Genomic DNA, 21,289 nt, shown 5'->3' on the forward strand with positions numbered 1-21,289 from the left:
CCTTATCCCGATCACCATCCGATCCGGATCAAGCTGTTCGACCTTGAAGTCTTTGTTTGAGTTGAAAAGTTCCGCATTCACCAAGGGAAAGATGATATTTTTGAAGCAGTATTCTGGATGCTTGAAGCCAATTATTCGGATGATCTGAATCAGGGGGCCAGAAACGGCGGTGTCGGCAGCTGAATACGTCCGCTTGTTAGGAGGGAGAATGAGTTTCATAACCTCGTCTAACTTCCGTACTACTGCGGAGGGAGAATCGCTGCAACGGTAAAAGTAGGTCCAAAGCAGCCTCGAGATGACCTGTAAGCATAGTGGCCGCAAAGCACGGTCTTTGAGTCGGGTTTGTAGCGGTAGAACCAATTGCAACCACTGAGAACTGGCGCTCTCAGGAGGGGAGACGCATACCATTGTTGCAGTCAGAGGGAACGCGACCTGCCAGTGGCGCGGTTTGATGAACATCGAAGCCAGACGAGGGCTGATATTGCTGATAACCTCGGCCCATTTTGGATGTGTCAGGTGACTGTTGCTCGCATTGGCAGCGATAGGAAGGAGGAGCGTCTCGAGAACCTGGCAAAATGCCGATTTGACCTTTTGCCCGTGTGATCGGGCAAATTGGCGGCCCAGTGATATCAAAAAGTCGCACGAGTGGTCCCATGCTTCGTTGGACGAGATATTGAGGCGGAGATTCTTCATGCCGCCTAGAACCAGTTCCATCTGCCCTTCAGGGTCCCGATTGGCAATGGTCGGGCTCCTTGCGGTCATGTCTTGCAGTGATCTCTCCAGATCGGCTACAAATCGTTCTGTGACGCTGACAAAGTTGATCTCGCTCATTACCCCCAAGAGCTGGGCAAATAAGTTCCAGTTGGCCAGTTTAAGCGGAGACACAAAGAGCTGCTCGATGTCTGCAATTTTGAGCTGCCCGAAAATGATGCCCTCCAACTTGTCTTCCATCTCCGGCGTGATGCAACTGAGCGTGCTTTGGCTGATAACCTCCAGCAGAACACGACACAGAATGTAAATGGACACAATAGAGCGCCGTTCGGCCTGCGCTACAAATTCTTGTTTTGAAGCAAGTGATGCCTGATCGTTGGTGTTGCCATTCTCTAATGGCATAGGATTGGGAGCGGCTGCCTGAACAGGTTCGGTATTGCGTCGGAGCAGGGGGCCGCCGGGCATATTGCCCCTCGACTGTTGCAGCTGATTTCTTGCATCGCTCGCAGACTCGCTCTTGTGTTTCCTCCATAGCATTATCAAGTCGATCAATGGTTTCGGTTTTTGGCTGGCTATGTGTCCCAGGGCTACGATGAACTGATCAAAAGCAGGGTCCGCTCCTGGCCCGCAAATAGCCTCGATGTTGGGTTCCGGTTCGAATGGAACAGTTATGCATTCGGTCAGCTTCTCCTCGGCGAGCGCAATAAACTAAGTGGCAGTCAGCAGCTGGAAGCTCACACGTCCACGGCCAAGACACTCACATGCGTGAATAATACGTGCAGGGCGTACTCGCCCACAGTCTTCTGCTCGCTGTGATGCCTAGACGAATGGGAAGGATGTTGCGAATGATCTCGCCTCGACCTGCTCTGCATGCGCTCCGGATGCCTCCGGGTAGTGGCCCCGGCACCACCGCCATTCTCGGTCGTGGACAAAGTCCTCTGTAATGTCGGGTGTATACTGGGAGTAGCAGTCGAGCCCGACAATGCCGTCGGCGGCCGGGAGGTCATGGTCACCTCGGTATCTGCGCGACCAGCCGCATGCGAGTCTGATCTTTCCGGCAAGAGGCCAACGCCAGCAGCAGCTATCATCTGCGGGCTCAGCGGACTGGACGACGAACTAGCCAGGCTTCCATTCCGTGAGTGTTGAATGCCATGAACGATTGAGGTCTGCCTATGGTGCCCATAAGCCGCAGCCTTCGGATCGACGACCCTTTCCAAGATGCCCCCCAGGGCTTGACGCGAGGACGATGCGTTGGACCGCGGAGAGGCGGCGTCAGAGCTGGGCAGCACTGGCGACTCCGGGATCCCGGCTAGGCTGCCGGCTTGGAGCTTCTCGAGGGAGGACTCGCGGGAATGTGCTCTAGTAGGTGTCCCTAGGACAGCAGGGCGCAGTGTGTTGTCCCATGCGCCGTCGTCATCGTCGTGGACGTTCAATCGTGAGGCGGACCGGGGTGAGTACTTCAATGGGTCCTGCGGGAGTTGGTCTGGCAGCGCCTGGGACGGAGCTGCATGGTGCGATGGAGTTGTCAGTAAAGGCATCAGTCATCAGACATCAGACATCAGGGCATCGGACTGGCTTCGAGATTGCACCCCTCATTTGTGAAACACAAGCCCAGGAGAGCTTCAGATACGGTGGAAAGCGTTCTCCCGGGCGCACAGATTCCGGCCAATGGCCCGCGACGCGGCTGGCGGGTTGCCTACCTTAGGCCGGGGAACTTTTTTCTCGCCCTCCAGGAATCATGACCAGGGTATAATTGAGGCGGGGACCAAACTCACCCATTTTCGGGATTATGAGCCCATGTCTGTCAGAGTACGGCCGGCACGTCGTCAAAACAACCCCAAGTCCTCGCCCGTTGCTATTTGTTGTGTAGGGGGGCAGGAGCAGTCAAGTACAACCTGGAAGTGCGTACGTTAATTGGGAGGTTGAGCGTGCCGTCGTCGGCAGGTCGAGGTTGGTTGGACAGCCAGACAAGCAGTCATGTGTAAGCCCCCTTCCCACGCCTGATAATCAGTGATTCTCCTCCTTGCGTCTACAACCAATGGGAAGCCGGAGCGTGCCGTCCTGAGCCATGGAAAAGTGGTAAAATGCTTGCAGCTGAACGCACGTCTGCGTGTCTGGTCCGTTGCCAACGCCTGATCGACGCCCGCCTCGTGCTTTTCAGTGGGATCGACTCAGTTAACTATCGCGGGTTCTGGGGCCTGGGAACATGCACCTAGGACCATCTGCAAGGCACTGGCCAATCAGATCGTGCCAACCAGAGCAAGCCCCCTGCTGCTGCCAAAGCGCTGGTAATGGCAGCCAGGTTGAGTTCAGATGCTTGACGCACCTGGCGAAAAGCAAAATGCTTCAGCTGTTCTTGCATCTCCAAATCAATGTTCAAGTATGCCAAGCCTAGACTCAGATCTGTCTCGTAGAACGGTGGGAGACTACTAATGTCGCATCATCCGCACTGCACAGCTTGAGTATTTGCTTTGTATCGATCCACTTCACTTTGGGACCGTTAGCGAGAACGTGTGCGGGTCTTTCGGCCTTTATGGTAACAATAGAAGTAATGTGTCAGCAACTACAACGTAGAACAGTGCAGTGCAGTTGTACGACTGATTACAGGGCAAATAACGAACTTCGTATGGATGGGGTAGCGCAAACTAAACAGCAATCGTTTGTAGACTGCCATCACGATAGCTCGGGCCAAGAAAGTCACATGCCTACATGCGAATCTCAGATCGACATGAGTATCTGATCACTGGCAAGAGCGCAGAATAGCAACGCAGTCAGGATGCAATGAAGAAAGAATTTGGCTTTTGTCCCAAAGACAGACCTTCAATCCCGCTCACACATACGTTCCTTACAGGTATCAAAGCAAGGTCACAAGATTGGATAGCATCGCTCGCGAAGTCTTGCTCGCAACGTGTCGGTACCATAGCGGAATTACCTAAGAGGAAGTTGTCCGACTAGTACCCCGAGGCCGAGACGCAATGATCCTCCCTGTTGGACACCAGATTCCAACCCGGTGCAACTACCGATCCCCACGCGAGACCTCACGTGTCCTTTACGGCCCTTGGGCCTGGGGATATATACTTCTGCTACTGTAATTAGGTGGATCATTCATGCCCTGCCGGTATCTGTAATGCGTCACTGATTGACTACTGAGAGCATTGGCTGATGTCGGCTCCGGCTTTGGCGACGGACAACTGCTGTGGTGAGGCTACTGGTCGTGAAATCGAATTTCCTGTGCCATGTATATTATAGGAGACTCGAACATCCTGAACCTCCGCGGTTTGTAGTCTCGCCCGCCACCTACACCCGCAGCTCCTTGACCTTGGCAGCCCAACATTCTGGTCCGGCTCCCGGGCCTAAGCTGGGCGCTCCGGCTCCACGTCAGGATGGGATTCCATGCCACGGCAAAGATTTAGAGCATTGTTCTGAGCCGCTTTCGACGTTTATGGTCTTGTGGCTGACAGAGTCGTTTCTCAGTGGCGGGGACTCTGAGTTATCCTAAGTGTTGGACCTCGCTAAGCGAATCACTGGCGTTAATGTAAGTAGGAGGGCGCCTGATAGATCTCGCGAGGGCAGATCATCTAGCAAAACCTCCGGCTGTGTCGGCGGGCGGGCGAGGCGGGGACATAAACCCGTCATATCCTAGGGTTAAGCTCCGGCTGTGAGCGTGGAAGGTCACCCTCATTGCACAGCATTGCCACCCAGAAGCCGCGTCTCCCGGCGCCGAGAAGGATGGTGAGCTCACGAAGACGGGGATGGAGTCTTTTGAATTGCAAGGCAGTACCTAGGCTATAGTCAGTATAGGAGCGATTCCGATTCCGAAATCCCGAGTCGGCCGTGTGGACCTTAGTATAGACAGTGCGGCCAGCGGATACGAATACGGTCGTGGTGGCAGGCCCGAGACGACTGCCGCATGGCTCATGGATGGGCGGCAGAGGTGGATGTGGCTCCAAGCAACCAGCGCACTTGAAAGTTGAGAGAGCCCTGGAGGGGCTTGGCACGGGGCCAGTGGGGTTCCAGTGGGGTGCTGGGGGTGCACGAGGTCACCCTTGGGTCGCCATCTGGCGTCGGGCAGTCGGTGACTCGGGAGGCGGGCTCGCTCATCAAATGGGTCGATTCCGCACAGCCATCTCTTGCAGAAAGGCAGCGAAATTCGGGAGCGCCAGTCCCGAACAGGCCTAGACTCGGTGGCATCCCAAGCCCCGGCTCGCCATTCTGTTGGCTTCCACCAAGCCCGACAGCCTCCAGGACCCCAGGGGGCCTGGTTCGAGTTGCGCAAAGCACCAGGGCAGACGCTGGCACTCTCCTCTCCAGGGCTCGCTCGCTCGCTCTGCTGCAGGCCGCCGCCGACGCACTGTAGGGGTCTTCTCCAAATCCATGGCATTGGACGGCGGCCCTTGGGTGTGGCCTGCCCACCACCTGTGCGCTGTAGCGCTTATTATGAGGCTAGGCTGTCCTTATCAAAAACTTTCCAGGAGTGCCGACTCTCTTCTCCCATCCCTCGCTGCGTATATTGGATCCAACGTTCCCAGCTCGGCCGTTTCCGCCGCTTCACCTGCATTGCTCTCCGTTTCCTTTTGTCGGTTCTGCGTTGGTTTGTGCAGAGTGCTGTCGATTCCACCCCCCGACCACATTCGTGCGTAGGCAAGCTACTGTACCTACACAGTAGCCGCTGGCGAGAAGGGCGCCATTACGGAGTATTATCCCTACTGTCATAGTACCTTATTGCCGCGGGCCCCTCCGGTTGGTCCCCCGTAGCATCGGCCCACTGTCGCCCACCAGCGCCCTAATCGCTTGTGGTCGTCGTCCGGCACTTACGAGCCTCCCTACATAGTACACGCCCCAAACCCCCTTTCGCACCGCGCGATCTGCTGGCCCAACCAGCGTTGCTTCACAACCAGCGACTTGTCTCGCGCAGAACCTCGGCTCAACTCGCCGAGCACGCACGCACTGCAAAAGTACTGGTGGTCGTCGTCATAGTGTTGGGACCGGGCGCACCGCCGAACTGAGACACTCCCTCCAATCCATCACCAGACCGCGCAACAACGGTCTTGGACGCCATACGGCCACCTCTATACTCGCAGTCGCGAAACCACCCCGAACCGTAAGCCAAGATGGCGCAGCTCGACACGCTGGACTTGATCGTCCTCTCGATCATCCTCGTGGGCACGGTAGCCTACTTCACCAAGGGCAAGTACTGGGGCGTCACCAAGGACCCCTACGCAAACTCCTTCGCCAACGCCAACGGGCTCAAGGCGGGGAAAACGAGAAACATCATAGAGAAGATGGACGAGTCGGGAAAGAACTGTGTCATCTTCTACGGCTCCCAGACTGGTACCGCTGAGGACTACGCTTCGAGACTGGCCAAAGAAGGCAAGAGTCGTTTCGGACTCGACACCATGGTAGCCGATCTTGAGGACTACGACTACGAGAACCTGGACGCCATCAGCGAAGACAAGGTTGTCATGTTCGTCCTCGCCACCTACGGTGAGGGCGAGCCGACAGACAACGCCGTCGACTTCTACGAGTTCATCACGGGCGAAGACGTCTCTTTCTCGGAATCTGCCGATCCTCCTCTGGGCAACCTCAAATATGTCGCTTTCGGACTAGGCAACAACACCTATGAGCATTACAACTCCATGGTTCGCAACGTCAACAAGGCTCTCGAGAAGATGGGTGGCCACAGAATCGGCGAGGCCGGTGAAGGTGATGACGGTGCCGGTACCATGGAGGAAGACTTTTTGGCTTGGAAGGAGCCCATGTGGGCAGCTCTGGCCGAGAAGATGGGACTCGAGGAACGCGAAGCCCAGTATGAGCCTGTCTTCGGTATTGTTGAGCGCGAAGGTCTCACCAGGGACTCTCCTGAGGTCTACCTGGGTGAACCGAACAAGATGCATCTCGAGGGTTCGGCCAAGGGTCCATTCAATGCCCACAACCCATACATTGCCCCTATTGCTGAGTCGCGGGAACTTTTCCAGGTCCCGGACAGGAACTGCCTGCATATGGAAGTAGATATCAGTGGCTCAAACCTCTCCTACCAGACTGGTGATCACATTGCTGTTTGGCCTACCAATCCTGGCCAGGAGGTGGACTACTTCCTGGACATCCTCGGATTATCCGAGAAGAGACACCAAGTTATCAGCGTCAAGGCTCTCGAACCCACCGCCAAGGTCCCTTTCCCGACTCCCACGACCTACGACGCCATCGTGCGGTACCACATGGAAATCTGTGCTCCTGTCTCCCGTCAGTTCCTCGCAACCCTGGCCGCATTTGCTCCAGATGAGGCCTCCAAGACTGAGATGACCAAGCTTGGTAGCGACAAAGGCTATTTCCACGACAAGGTCAGCAAGTATCACTACAACATTGCTGGAGTTCTCCGCACCGTTGGTGGAGGCCAGAAGTGGACCAGCATTCCGTTCTCTGCTTTCATTGAAGGCGTCACCAAGTTGCAACCCCGTTACTACTCCATCTCGTCATCCTCCCTGGCCCAGCCCAAGAAGATTTCCATCACGGCTGTCGTTGAGTCCCAGGTCATCCCTGGCAGGTCCGATCCATTCCAGGGTGTTGCTACCAACTACCTATTTGCCCTCAAGGAGAAGCAGAACGGTGACCCCAACCCCAAGCCGTTCGGTCAAACTTACGAGATTACGGGCCCGAGAAACAAGTACGACGGTATTCATTTGCCGGTTCATGTCCGCCATTCCAACTTCAAGCTTCCTTCCGACCCTTCCAAGCCCATCATCATGATCGGCCCTGGCACTGGTGTAGCACCATTCCGCGGATTCGTCCAGGAGCGTGCGCATCAAGCTACGGCTGGAGAGACTATCGGCAAGACTCTTCTGTTTTTTGGGTGCAGAAAGCGGGGCGAGGACTTTATGTACGAGTCCGAGTGGGAGGTGAGTATTTGCGTGACCTCATCATGATGTAGCTGCTAATGGGATCGTAGGACCGTAAGAAGGCTCTTGGTGACTCGTTCGAGATGATCAACGCCTTTTCGCGTGAGGGCCCCAAAAAGGTGTATGTCCAGCACAGGCTCAAGGAAATGGCCAAGGAGATCAACGAGCTCCTGGAGAAGAAGGCATATGTCTACGTCTGTGGTGATGCTGCGAACATGGCTCGCGAAGTCAACACCGTCCTCGCGCAAATCATCGCCGAACAGCGCGGAGTCTCCGAGGCCAAGGGAGAGGAAATTGTGAAGAATATGAGGGCTGCCAACCAGTACCAGGTACGTAAAGATCCACCGCAGACTTACCACAGTAACCTGTGTGGCATTGTCTCGTTCAGCCGCAACTACAACATATCGCTAACACACCATCACAGGAAGACGTTTGGTCGTAGTAGTGCCACTCCAAAGGCATTTAATCCGCATTTGCATGAACGTGGTGTTTGGTTGAAGTCACCCATCGTGAGCTTCTTATGGCGCTGTTTGACCCTAGATAGAAGTAGGGTACGATATTTCTGCTCTTTTATTGGCATAGAACTATACGGGCTTTCGTACATACACCATATAATGACGACGACCTATAGATTGCGACGTTATCCATTTTTGGCTTCATATTCGTCCAGTACGTGCATCATCGTCCTTTCGGTCAGTTGTTTTCAACCATTGGTACGCTCCGTGTGATAGAAAATGTGTGCTCTGATGTGCGCAGCTCACGCGCATTGTCGGAAGCGGGTGATAGGTCATTAACTTTATATGTCGCCAGAATCCCTTCGGGAAAGGTTCCAACTGCCACCAGGCGCTGCAGAATTGTGATGACATGTGACGAGCCACTTGAGTGCTTGTCTTCTCGATCCCCAAACTCATACACCGCTTTCTGGAAGAGTGTCACATCGTTCGAACTTGGTCTGCTCGAGTGATTTCCCAACCGCCTCGTGGCGATCCATAGCGAAGACCAGCTAAACAGGTGGGCGTGCAGTAGAACGCGCCAGCATGAATGTGCGACTTTAATCCAATAAGTCGACATGCTTGGTGCGGGTGGCCGCCGCAAGCTGGGGTCGGACCATGGTTGCCGAAGCCCAGTGGAGCTACATCAAACAGTTCCTACTGTATAAGATGTGTTGCAACGGGGTCGAGGCTCAACTCCCGTGCTCACCTTGGGATCTTGGGTTCTTCTTGGAAGCTTGATGATCTGAGTGAGATCTGATCTAGAAGCCACCAGGGTGGCACGGGCCATGCCGTTGCATGGGTAGCCAAGTGCTCGGAAGGCCCGCCGCCGTGATGGTGGACTACAACTCCATCATATTGGGCCATGCCGTCAGACTACATCTCTAGTAGCCCTCAGGTCGTGGGATAAATACAATGTCTTCACCTCATCGGGAACTACCAGATGAAGCATCCTGGATACCAGTCTGAAATCTTCAAGGTTCTAGGTAGACGACGGGTGCTCCATCGATGTGGCGGAGCAGCACGGGTTCAGACAGGCCGGAGCTTTTGAGACGCACCTCCTTGCTTTTGACCACTTCACTGCGAGACACAACCCAAAAGTCAAGCTTCACCCCCTGGGCAAAGGAGACCTCGTTGACAGTCAAATGCCACGGGGTGTTGCAAGGGATCCATGTCAACCAGTGGCTCTTGCCGTTGATCCCCCGCCGACTCGGGACATCCTTGATGTTGAGCTTGTTCCGTCTTGCAGGGCCCTTTATGTCGGCTCTACTGTATTTGCATTTCGAGGTGGGCGGTTCTGGTTGCCGTGTACTTGCACGATCTGGCCTCATCATGCAGCTTGCAACGCCCGCCCAATGAGGTTCAGCCCTATTTGCGCGTCTGATTGCTGGCGCCGAACACCTCTTTTCAACGGGCTGCACGTCTCGATGAGGTTGGTGGGCTTTGGATTGAGACACGAGCAGAATATGAGACATGCTCTTGGTCGATACAAAGGTCGAGGTTATCGGATGAGCTGCCAGCGTCCGAGCACCGGCCGAACTCCAGATTTCAAAGCACATCCTTGGGATGTTCACGCTTGCCCTGCAAACCCAGCCAACGTTGGGCCCGGAAGAGTAGCATTCACCTTATAGCATGATACAGCACTGCCTTGGGTGTATCCAATCCTGTATCCCGTTCTGAGCTTGGTATCCCGACCGCACCAGTAGGCCCTCCCTATCTCTCCGGTTCCATCGCCCAGCGTAATGAAGATGTGGTTGGCCCAGCCTGCCGTCAGGGTCAAGCTGTACCTGCTACCGCCAAGACTTGAGGAGAAGATCTCCGTCTATAGCTGCTGCTACCCTACATCGGTATGGCGCCGAGGGTGTCTTACAGCCACCCTAGGGGGCATATCTTTTTCACAGTCGCGCATTCTAATCTCAAAGTCGAGTCAATGGGCTTGCCTTTGCTGCACGTTCACATCCACACCCAATAGGTCGCGCATAGGTGACGCTCCTCAGGGGAAAAAGGAAGTGCCCGGGATGTTCGAGTCCCCATTCCCTGGCCTGTGTACCACTTCTGCATCCTGAGTGATTTGCAAGCTGGGCGTCTATAAGGAGCAGCCTTGTCATCTCGCCCTCCCCCGACCACTGGTTTTGTCTTGCTCTGGGCTCGCGAGGATGTGACCGCCGCAAGTGTGCTTCCGCCAAACGAACACCAGGTGAACCTACCTGCAAGCATATCTTAGCCATTTCCTTTTCTGTATGCCATACCGTTTTGAGGTTTTTCACAAGCTGTCTTCCTGAGATTGGCTAGGAATTCTGTATTTTCGACAAGGCGACATATCACATACTGGGAGACGACAGTATTACTTTGACCACAAGCACTCTTTCCCGCTATTGGAGCATTGGTAACTCTGGCTGGCGCTCCAATACGGTCAAGAGCGGTTGGTGCTTCAGACTACAGCCTCTGCATGTTATAGGCATATGCTGTCAGTATCCAGAGTTGGAAAGTCCACTCAACCATAACAACAGTTGCTGCTGGTATGTCCAAGCACAAGAGAGCAATCACACCTTGATAGCAGACGTGTCCACCATCTCTCGTCCTCCCAAACACCACCCATGGAAAATTAGCTCGACTGACACTGGCCAGATTCCGAAGCCGCTCTCGAAGATTGGGCTGCCGAGGTCTTGTCATTTGACCGTACAACGGGAACTAGAGAATAGGGGAGTGGGATGTTGGTGCACAACTGGCATGCGACTACTTCATCACCCAGGCTCACCGGCAATAACAACAGCGTCCTAATTGTCCACCCAGCAGGATATGACCAGCTGCAGGCCAGGATCTAAAGCCATTGCGCCACGGAGAGCAGACGGCAAGCACGTCCAGTGCAGCAGAAGCGCGACAGCAGTGCTTGAGACGGCCGCGGTCAGGCGCAAGGCCGGGTTGTGCTGTCTGTGGACTACTCTATACACGTTCAACGACATAGACCCCAAGTCAGGGCATCAGACAGACATCATCTGAAATCCTCTGGTCTGGTCTTTGAGTTCCGTCTGAATCCAAGGGGGTTGGGCAGAACCCCGCCGTACTCTCCCGTTGCCCTCCCGGCCGGACAGCGACGGCAGATTCACTGTGGCCGCCTTTGAGCGACCACTGTTTACTCAAGCTTATTCGGATTAGAAGGACGTGGCGGCTGCCTTGTTTGGTGAAAATTTGCACTATCCATTCACTTCAGTCTGAGGTTTTCTTTCCCGACCTATCGGCCTTTGGATTCACAGCTTCTTTCCGCGGAATACACCAATCCTTCCCGATCATCATCACCACGATCGTGACCTCACAGCTGCAGTGGACTTGCTCCTTCCCAGAATCTCCTAGAGCATCTCATCGTGCTCCTTCGCGACCTCCTGCTGGACAAGTATCGCGTCAAAGGTCGGTGGTCTCTCCCCCGCCCGTTCCTCTGCCCGTCACGCCACGCCCGCGTCTCCCAAGTCCTCTCCCTGTCTCTCTTGTCTCTCTCTTCTCTCTCTCTCTCTTTCTCTCCACCAACCCATCCATCATAAGCATCACCACACCCATCCACCCCGAATCGCAGTCTCTTCGGAATCTCACCTTGCTCGCTAGCTACTCTATTTTACTTGTACCCGCTCGCTTCATCCCAACTCGTCTTGGTGGCATTGCCAGACTCTGTACGGTAAGCCTCCCTTTCGATTGTTCGGGGCGATTGTTGTCTCTTTGAGCCGTGACGTTGTTCATGAAGCCCTGGAGGACGGCTCGTGCCGGTTGTGAATCGACTCTCTGCAAACGATTGTTGACGGACGAGCTTCGATTCCTGACAATCGGCCTACGCCAGTCTCCTTCGTCCTCCTGTTGGACAATCGGCCACTTTGTATTTAGGGAGCCTTTCTTTCACTCACTGCTTTTCATCCTTTTTCATATCTTGCATCACACTTCCTCATCAGCTGGAGCATCTGAACCCAACTGACGACAAGAACAACAGATCAACAACGTCATCAGAAGTCCAAGATAAGTACAGCACCACTGGGCTTTTGTAAAGGTAAACAAACACCCTTCGATCATCATCCTCCACTCAGCCTACCCTGCGACGTCGTCCTATTCAACATGAACCGTCGATTCAAATCTGAGGTCGTGTTGTTGTCGCCTTGCCGATAGATCGTCGTGAGGTTGAAGACGACGATTTTTGGTGACCGTTTGCTCCTCACAATCCAGACGTGACGAGATTGACAGTGGTCGTCATCTGAACGTCCCCGATACTCACATCTATCACATCGATGGCATTGACCATTGTCACATTGCTTGACGTTTCCTCACAACCTATTACATCTATCACCCCTCCTTTCTTGAGGCTGCAGTATGCTGTTGTGCGAGCTCTCTCTGCCTTGATGACTGATGACTGATCTGACCAGAGATCGGTTTTCATGTTGAATCTACACCTTTTTTTTTTTTCCCGAAGCCCACTTCACATTTTCTCCTATTTCTGTCTACTGCCATTCATCCCAATCTCGTGCACCATCCCATACCCCAACTCTCGGCCTTTGCGGGCGGTTTCGGTACTTGATTCTTGACTCATGGTTATTTCATACTCTTTGATCAAGTTCAAACAAGCTAATCACGATGACTTTACAGACCATGAATTACTCGACCATGTCCAACGAGACAAGCAACCGCGGTCCTGCGGGTACCGCTGCTACCGCTGGTCCTCAGGGTCCCAACACAACCAATCCGACTGGCGGCGCTCCCATCGGTCCTTACATGATGGGCCAGTCTGCGGGCCTTCATGACATCGGTGGTGGTCTGCCCCAGAATGCCGTTATTACCCAGAATGCTAGCTTCGCTGAGCCCGGCATGGCCACCGTCATTGACCAGTTTGCTGGTTTAGGTCTGAACCCTGGCATGCAGTCTCTTCATGGTATACCCGGTGTCCAGTTTCTTGGTCTGGACGGCCAAGTCTATGTCACCCACGGCGGCGTTCCCATGCCCGCTGCGATGATGAACCTTCCTGGTGGTGCCGCAGTCACCGGTGGCAACGGCGCCATCTTTCCCAAGAATGGACTCCACTGGCCCGCCCCTGGTGGTCACGACATCAATGCGATGCAGCAGTGGTCCCAGATGCCGAAGCCCGTCCGAGACCAGATTGCCAAGAACTTTGAGACTCTTCTTGCTGCTCAGCCCGAGGTTCCAGCTCTGGACAATCGCCGTGCATCTTACTCGACCACCGAATCAACCCCGGCTACCCCTTTCTACGGCAGCACCTCTCGCGATGCTGGTGCTCGTGTCACCGTTTTCGACCGCAGCTCATCTGCCTACACCACTCCGTCGCCCCAGCAGATCACATCGTCTGGTCTGATTGCACAGCCCAAGGGCTTTGCCTCAATCGCTCCCCCCATTGACCGTGACCTTCAGCAGCTCCTTGCGCGGGAGCCCGCCATCCCCCAGGCAGTTCCTGCTGTCTTCACGCCCCAGGAGAACATGAAGACACTCGATCAGAGCCTTGTCAACCAGATTCCGGGCAACCGCAATGTCTATATCCGTGGTCTGCATCCTACCACTGACGACGACCTCCTGCTCAAGTACGCCGATCGCTTTGGTACCGTCGAGACTTCGAAGGCCATCATTGATACGGCAACTGGAGCCTGCAAGGGGTGAGCGTGCCTATTGCCTACAATCTTCTATATCTTACTGACCTCATGGATAGTTTCGGCTTTGCCAAGTTCGGCACAGTCAAGGAGTCTGAGACCTGCATCCGAGGATTCTATGCGATGGGCTATGAAGTTGGCTTCGCGCGGGTAACTGACCCTGAATCCTTCTATGCGTCTGGCCTTCACATGCCCAGCCCCCAGGACCTGGCCAGTGCCATGGACATGGACCCTTTTGGTCGCACCACACCGACTCCCAGTCGCCCCTTTGGTCGCATCACACCGACCGTCGCCGAATCCCAGGGCCAAGTGGCCCCCAGAGCCGTCAAGATGTGCGGTTGCCCGTGCGACTTCCACAGTAACTGTTTCACTAACTTCGATCCCTGGGATCAGGAGTCCTTCAACTCCCGCTTGAAGGCCGAAGGCGACGAAAGCTCGACCAACCTGTACATCTCGAACCTCCCCAAGGGCGTCACCGAGACGGACCTCAGCGCCATCTTCATCAACTGCCCCATCCTTTCGGCCAAGATTTTGCGCGATTCGCTTGGCAATAGTCGCGGTGTTGGCTTCGCTCGGTAGGTATCCCGCACGGTGGTGCCTCAAACCCCCAAAGACTAACATCTAGTAGCTTCGAGTCGCGAGAGATCTGCGACGAGATCATCGAGCAGTACACCGGCCGCCCCATCGGTGACGAGGGTCTCCCTATGCAGATCCGCTACGCCGACACTCCCGCCCAGAAGGAGTTGAAGCGCATCACATCCGAGCGACGTCAGTTCCGAACCAACGAGTACAATGTTGGCGCTTACGGAACCCCCCTTGTCGGTATGTCCCCCACCATCTACAGTCAACCCGGCTGGAAGCAGCGAGGAATCAGCAATGGCTCGACGTAAGTGCTTGCCTTCTGGTTTCGCTCAATGGGTAGGTCGTGAGTGATTGGCTGACATGTTGCAGGCCATTCCCGCGTGGGTCGTTGGGGCCACATGTGAGGGACGCCAAGGTTGGGATGGGCAGACTGTATGAGACATCCCACGGTGGTGCCCTCGGCTATGATGCCTACTAACCTCGCGCAGCTCGAGCAGTACCAATGCTGGAAACACGCCGGCATCCGATGATGGTTCCGTCGATGAAGATGCTACGGTCCACGTTGACTCTCCCCTTGTTGCCAATGGTAGCACTCGATCATCGCCAATCAAGAAAGAGAAAGACTAGGGTGGAATGGATGTTTGCCTTGATTCCCGCATTATTCCTATCGACCAATATGGTCTGTATCAATCATCACACGTCCTCTTTACTCATCTCAGCATCGGCATATCCCCCATTCCAACGGCACCCCTTCACATTGGTCTGAAATCAGGGTTTTTTTCTTGGCAGGACGCATTCTGGTTGTAACGACACTTACCGCCCCTCAGTTGTTTTACGATTGTTACTGCAGGTGGATTCACATCTCCGTCACATTACCCGGCACAAAGGTCTTTGTCGATGGATTATAGATTTGGGAATCGATCCTTATCTGCAGGGCGTGGTTATTTTGTTCATCTGCTACGTACACACAACCTGAGTTTGGTCTCGACTGTCGAAGGCAACATCATGCAAATGATCTTGTTCATAGAGAGAGACAGTCACAATGTACACTTTTGACCGCTTTCTTAATGACTCTGAGCATGGACAAGGTTTCCCAACCACAAGAACCGCATCCCTCATTGTGAACACTCTTGATTTGCCCAGGAAAGGTAGCTTGGCAACAGGTCAAACATGTATGCCAACTGACGTGTGTAGGGCTCTGTGTTAGATGCCCCAACCTAGATTCTCTGTGATCGTCAGAACAAGTACATGCATCGAAACAACAACAAGAAGACAGGCTATGTTTGGCCTTGGGCGCAAACACCAGACAGTATCGTGATAGTACAACTGACTGGAGCGATCCGTAGACTTTGCTGGGGTATCATGTTATTTTCTATCTTGGACGACGGCTCTCTCTATCAGGTCTCGTCCTTAACAGACAGCTTTGCTATACCTACGTCGACCTTGTCATCTGCACTGCTGTGATCGCCGACGGTTTGCTCGATGTCCTCTGCGCCATTCCCATTTTGGCCATGTTCATCATCATCCTGCTCTTGGTCATCGTCGTCGTCGTCCTCTTCCTCATCGTCGTCGTCATCATCGTCAGGCTCGGAATACTCTCCTTCGCCGCCCTCAGGCCGCTGTGCCTGTTGCTCCCGGATGGCAGCCTCGAGGTCCTTCAACATCTTCTTGGTGAAGCCCGAGGCCTCGACGGCGGCGTCGAGACGGCGGGCCCCGTTGGCGCCCACGGTCTTCTTGGCGTCCTTGAAAAAGGGGCCCGGGGCGGTGCTGACGAAGTGGAAGCGCCGCTCAAAGAAGCGCTTGATGCAGGCCACGTCGCGGTCGAAGTAGAACTCGGCGTTCGGGTGTTCGGTGGAGACCATCTGGGGGAAGTCGATCAGGACGGGCGTCACGCGGATCTGCTCCTCGGCGTCGGGGCCGTCCTCGGCCTCGTTGGCCGGGGTGCGCTCCTCCTTGAGCAGGATGTTGAACTCGTTGAAGTCGCCGTGGATGAGCCCGTGCTTCGCCAGGCGGAGGATGATGCCGATCAGCTCGGCGTAGAGGGCGGCCGGGTCGCCGACCTCGGAGATCTGGCGCAGGGGGAAGGCGTCGACGAGGGCCATGAGGATGGTGTGGCGGTTCTGGGCGATGGGCTCGGGGACGACGAAGCCCTCGTCGCGCAGGGCCTTCATGAAGGCGTACTCCTTCATGGCGGCCAGGCGGGACAGGTACATCCAGGTGCCGCCCTGGCCCTGGCGCGACTTGCGCAGGTAGTCGCGGTTGGCGCGGACGGTGCGGAAGCTGATGCGGCCGAGGCGGTGGATCTTGAGCACGCGCTGGACGCCGGCGTTGTCGGCGACCACCATGATGTCGCTCTCCTTGCCGACGCCGATGCGGTTCCCCACGCTGTAGACGGCGTCCTGCGCCGCGTACGTGTGCAGGGCCAGGTAGTCCATGCCGCCGTACGTCAGCCGGTAGCCGTCGTACTTGGCCTCCTTGATGCGCCCGATCAGGCCCGTCTTGGCCAGGGCGCTGATGGAGCGGTGGACGCCCGAGACGCCGCCGCGCAGGCGCGAGAGCCGCTCGATGATGGTGGTGGGCACGAGCTCGTGGGTCTTGGTGCCGGTCTCTACCTGTATAGGCGCGGGTGTTCAGTCTCGTTTCTGTGCTCTCATCGTGGTTGGTGCTGGAGGTGTAGAGGAGAAGGACGGGGACTTGGTTGAGGGGCAGAAGGACGTACGGCTGCGAGGACGCGCCAATCCTCAGCCGTGAGGTGGCGCATCGCTTTGGTGTCCAACTTCATGTTGGCGGATATGAGGCCGTGAAGCCTCTAGGTGCTGTGAGTGTGAGGGCCCGCCAACTTTGACTGTATAGGCGTGAGAGAGGCTCGTCAGAGGCTGTGGCCGTCGGATGCGAGAAAGATCTGCAATGTCTACAAACCAATCTTTACGCAAGAGCTTTGAGGCAGGCTGTCTGCGGGAATGGAGTTAGGAAAGAAAAAAAAAGTAGAACAGGGAATTGTGGAAGACACAGCACTGAGACGAAGATACAGGCGGCTCAATAGTCACACCAACGAATGCCCCGCGATGCCGTCAAAAAATATCCCCCATCCCACCAAGGTGCACATTCTCTCGATAACGATAAGCGAGCCGACGAACATCCACCATGGCCCATGGCCCATGGCCCCATTGGGGACATGACATGGGTCTTGTACTATGTAGCCACCGCATGTGGAGCATCTCCTGCCAGCCTGTAGGTCCCCCGTCTCAACACCTTGTCGGCCGGACTTTCAGTGCTGCCGGCCTGGCGTCTGCTCGCCTTCAGCCTCACTAGCGGGATGGGCGTGTGCACTGGCCAGGGTTGCAGGGGTAACTACCTGTTAGGCGGCAAAAGCCTGGCGTAATGCTCCCAGCAGTCCAGTGTGGCCTGAGTGGTGGTTGCTGGCCGGGGCCTGGCGCCTGGTGGTGGTGGTGGTGTGCTAGAGGCTGGAGGCTGGAGGCTGGAGCTTTCGAGGGTCCGCCCGGCACAGCAGCACAGCAGCACAGCAGGCAGTGGAAGCAAGCATCACTCCAACCTGGAAGCGACTCCATCCCGTCTCAAACTGGCCCGGAGCTATTGAAAGCTCGTGTGTAATCAATCCATCATCTTCCATCCTTCCCACCACCACTCTCCCGCCCTCCCTTGCCCAGACGATTCGGCATCCTGCGGTACCTGATCTGTCCCGGGTGCAATCATTTCGTTTCTGGCTTTCGCATCTCCCCCATCTCCCCCATCTGCCCATCCCATCCCATCCCCCGAGCCCGCCCGCCCGCCGTCTGCAGACTGCCTCGCCGCGCGCCGCACCGCAACCCACCCCGACCCGGTATCCCCCAACCCCATCGCCCATCATGGCGCAGGACAAGGACGCCTCCAAGGCCGCCGACAAGGGCAAAGGCAAGGCCGTCGAGGCTGACAAGGCCGACGATGCCAAGAAGGGCAAGGACGCCCAGGTGAACGGGAAGAAGGACGACGACAAGATCATCGACGGTAAGGCTGGCGCACGACGAACCCGCTGTCTACTGCCGTCGTACCCAGAGACTGACTTGGCCCGTAGCTCCGGAAGAGCTCAGTGAAGAAGACCAGCAGCTCAAGAACGAGCTGGACATGCTCGTGGAGCGCTTAACGGTACGAAACACTGCCCTCCACCGCCTGCATGGTCCGACCATCGCCGCAGTCCACTGACAAACACATGACGCATCGTAGGAATCCGATGCCTCCCTCTACAAGCCGGCCCTCGAGGCCATGAAGACGTCCATCAAGACCTCCACCTCCTCCATGACCGCAGTACCCAAGCCCCTCAAGTTTCTCAGACCGCACTACGAACCCTTGACCAAGCTCTACGAGGAGTGGCCCGAGGGTGACGACAAGTCGTCTCTGGCCGACGTCCTGTCCGTCATCGGCATGACCTTCTCGGACGAAGACCGCCAAGATACCCTCAAGTACCGGCTCCTCTCGCCCTCACAAGACATCGCATCCTGGGGTCACGAGTACACCAGGCATCTGGCCTTGGAGATCGGCGAGGTCTACGCCAAGCGTGTCGCCAACGACGAGGACTTCCAGGACCTGGTCGACCTCGCCACTGTCCTGGTACCCCTGTTCCTCAAGGCCAACGCCGAGGCTGACGCTGTCGACCTGATGAGCGAGCTCGAGATCGTCAAGAGGCTCCCCAAGTTCGTCGACGAGAACACCTACTCGCGCGTGTGTCTGTACTTGGTCAGCATGGTCAACCTCCTGACCTACCCAGACAACGAGGAGTTCCTGCGCGTCGCACACGAGATCTACATGACATACAAGGAGTACACACAGGCCATGGTCATCGCTATCCGTCTGAACGACCTCAAGCTCATTCAGGAGGATTTCGAGTCGGCCAAGAACCCGGCACTCAAGAAGCAGCTTGCCTTCTTGATCGGACGGCAGAAGATCTGGCTCGAGTTCGAGAAGGACAGCGAGGAGGCACACGAGATCGATGAGGCGCTCTGTAACATCAAGCTCGCAGAGTACTTCAAGACGCTCGGCAAGGAGCTTAATATCCTCGAGCCCAAGACGACTGAAGACATCTACAAGAGCCACCTGGAGAGCAACCGTGTGGCTGGCATGACAAATCTGGACTCCGCTCGCCACAACCTCTCCGCCGCCTTCGTCAACGCCTTCGTCAATGCGGGTTTCGGCAACGACAAGATGATGCTCGTCGACCAGGACAAGGAGAGCTGGGTGTGGAAGACCAAGGACGAGGGCATGATGTCGACCGTCGCCTCGCTGGGTACTCTGCTCATGTGGGACGTCGAAAACGGCCTAGACAAGATCGACAAGTACACGTATATTGGAGAGCCTCAGATTCAGGCTGGTGCTATGCTCGCCATCGGAATTATGAATTCTGGTGTACGGATAGATTCCGAGCCGGCCCTGGCGCTTCTGGGTGACCAGGACAAGCTAGAGCACAAGAGCCCCCTCGTGCGAACCGCATCCATAATGGGTCTCGGCCTGTCCTACGCCGGATCGCAGAAGGAGGACGTCCTCGAGTTACTGCTTCCCATCATCACAGATTCTAGCCAGGATATGCAAATATCTTCCATGGCCGCTCTGTCTCTGGGTCTGGTCTTTGTTGGTACCTCGAACTCCGATGTCAGCGAGGCGATAATTACCCTGTTGATGGACGATGAGCGTAAGTCGCAGCTCACTGACAAGTGGACTCGTTTCCTCGCGCTCGGCCTCGGCCTCCTGTTCTTCGGTCGCCAAGAGGAAGTCGAGGTCATCCTCGAGACCCTCAAGGCTGTAGATCACCCCATGTCCAAGCCCTCGGCCGTCTTGGCCGAGATTTGTGCATGGGCCGGCACTGGTGCTGTCCTCAAGATTCAAGAGCTGCTGCACATCTGCAACGAACACGTGGAAGACGCAGAAGAGAAGAAGGGCGACGAGTTATTACAGGCATACGCCGTTCTCGGAATCGGCCTTGTGGCCATGGGTGAGGACATTGGCCAGGAGATGGTTCTACGCCAATTCGGCCACCTTATGCACTACGGCGAGGCCAACATCCGACGTGCTGTCCCTCTAGCGATGGGTCTTATCAGCCCAAGCAACCCCCAGATGAAGGTCTACGACACACTCTCGCGGTACAGTCACGACAACGACAACGATGTTGCCATCAATGCCATCTTTGCCATGGGTCTGCTTGGCGCCGGTACCAACAACGCACGTCTCGCACAACTGCTACGCCAGCTCGCCTCCTACTACCACCGTGACCAGGAGTCGCTCTTCATGGTCCGCATTGCACAGGGTCTGCTCCACATGGGCAAGGGCACCATGAGCCTGAACCCATTCCACACCGATCGCCAGGTCCTATCGCGAGTAAGCGCCGCTGGTCTTCTGGCTGTCCTCGTGGCCATGATCGATGCCAAGCAGTTCATCACATCATCGTCACACTACCTGCTCTACTTCCTGGTTACCGCCATGCAGCCGCGATTCTTGGTGACGCTCGATGAGAACCTGAAGCCCCTCACCGTCAACGTGCGGGTTGGTCAGGCCGTCGATGTCGTCGGACAAGCCGGTCGCCCCAAGACCATCACCGGCTGGCAGACACAGAGCACGCCGGTGCTCTTGGCCCATGGTGAGCGTGCCGAGCTGGAAGATGAGGAGTACATCAGCTTGTCGAGCACATTGGAAGGTCTGGTCATCTTGAAAAAGGTAAGCGATATCCCCCCCTCCCTACGCACCCGATTGGCCCTGGAGCAATACTAATGCATCTCGTAGAACCCGGATTGGGAGGCAGACAAATAGTGCACCCGCATACAGGGAATGGCGAGCGGGAGTGTTACGCGAGAGGGCTGGGATCTTGTAAAGGAGTAGTAAGCGGTATGCGCGCGCTCGCAAAAGGGTTTTCTGCAGCTGGAATACCATAAAGTGTACCATTAAATAATCACCTAAAGGACGGACCGGACGGTTTGCCCCGGTAGAGGTTCGCTTGGTG

At 55.8% G+C, this 21,289-nt stretch overlaps 5 protein-coding genes across 5 annotated transcripts; 3 read left to right on the top strand and 2 right to left on the bottom strand.

Moving 5' to 3' along the window:
* Positions 1-5,822: 5,822 nt before the first annotated feature.
* Positions 5,823-8,046, top strand: JN550_002182 (uncharacterized protein; the record flags this gene model as incomplete). Its single annotated transcript, XM_049313449.1, has 3 exons — positions 5,823-7,604; positions 7,655-7,933; positions 8,029-8,046. 3 exons carry the CDS (start codon positions 5,823-5,825, stop codon positions 8,044-8,046), a joined length of 2,079 nt encoding a protein of 692 aa, XP_049175473.1.
* Positions 8,047-9,069: 1,023 nt separating this feature from the next.
* JN550_002183 (uncharacterized protein) lies at positions 9,070-9,654 on the bottom strand (the record flags this gene model as incomplete). The annotated part of the gene is made up of 1 exon (XM_049313450.1): positions 9,070-9,654. One exon carries the CDS (start codon positions 9,652-9,654, stop codon positions 9,070-9,072), a length of 585 nt encoding a protein of 194 aa, XP_049175474.1.
* Positions 9,655-12,703: 3,049 nt separating this feature from the next.
* Positions 12,704-14,934, top strand: JN550_002184 (uncharacterized protein; the record flags this gene model as incomplete). Its single annotated transcript, XM_049313451.1, has 5 exons — positions 12,704-13,731; positions 13,785-14,300; positions 14,354-14,611; positions 14,677-14,739; positions 14,796-14,934. 5 exons carry the CDS (start codon positions 12,704-12,706, stop codon positions 14,932-14,934), a joined length of 2,004 nt encoding a protein of 667 aa, XP_049175475.1.
* Positions 14,935-15,704: 770 nt separating this feature from the next.
* Positions 15,705-17,089, bottom strand: JN550_002185 (uncharacterized protein; the record flags this gene model as incomplete). Its single annotated transcript, XM_049313452.1, has 2 exons — positions 15,705-16,919; positions 17,027-17,089. The coding sequence occupies 2 exons, from the start codon at positions 17,087-17,089 to the stop codon at positions 15,705-15,707; spliced, it is 1,278 nt and encodes a 425-aa protein (XP_049175476.1).
* A 1,084-nt stretch (positions 17,090-18,173) lies between these two features.
* Positions 18,174-21,099, top strand: JN550_002186 (uncharacterized protein; the record flags this gene model as incomplete). The annotated part of the gene is made up of 4 exons (XM_049313453.1): positions 18,174-18,312; positions 18,380-18,450; positions 18,529-21,006; positions 21,073-21,099. The coding sequence occupies 4 exons, from the start codon at positions 18,174-18,176 to the stop codon at positions 21,097-21,099; spliced, it is 2,715 nt and encodes a 904-aa protein (XP_049175477.1).
* Positions 21,100-21,289: the final 190 nt, after the last annotated feature.

Source organism: Neoarthrinium moseri (genome assembly GCF_022829205.1).
Source record: "Neoarthrinium moseri strain CBS 164.80 chromosome Unknown scaffold5_Wmoseri_CBS_16480, whole genome shotgun sequence".
NCBI lineage: Eukaryota > Fungi > Ascomycota > Sordariomycetes > Amphisphaeriales > Apiosporaceae > Neoarthrinium > Neoarthrinium moseri.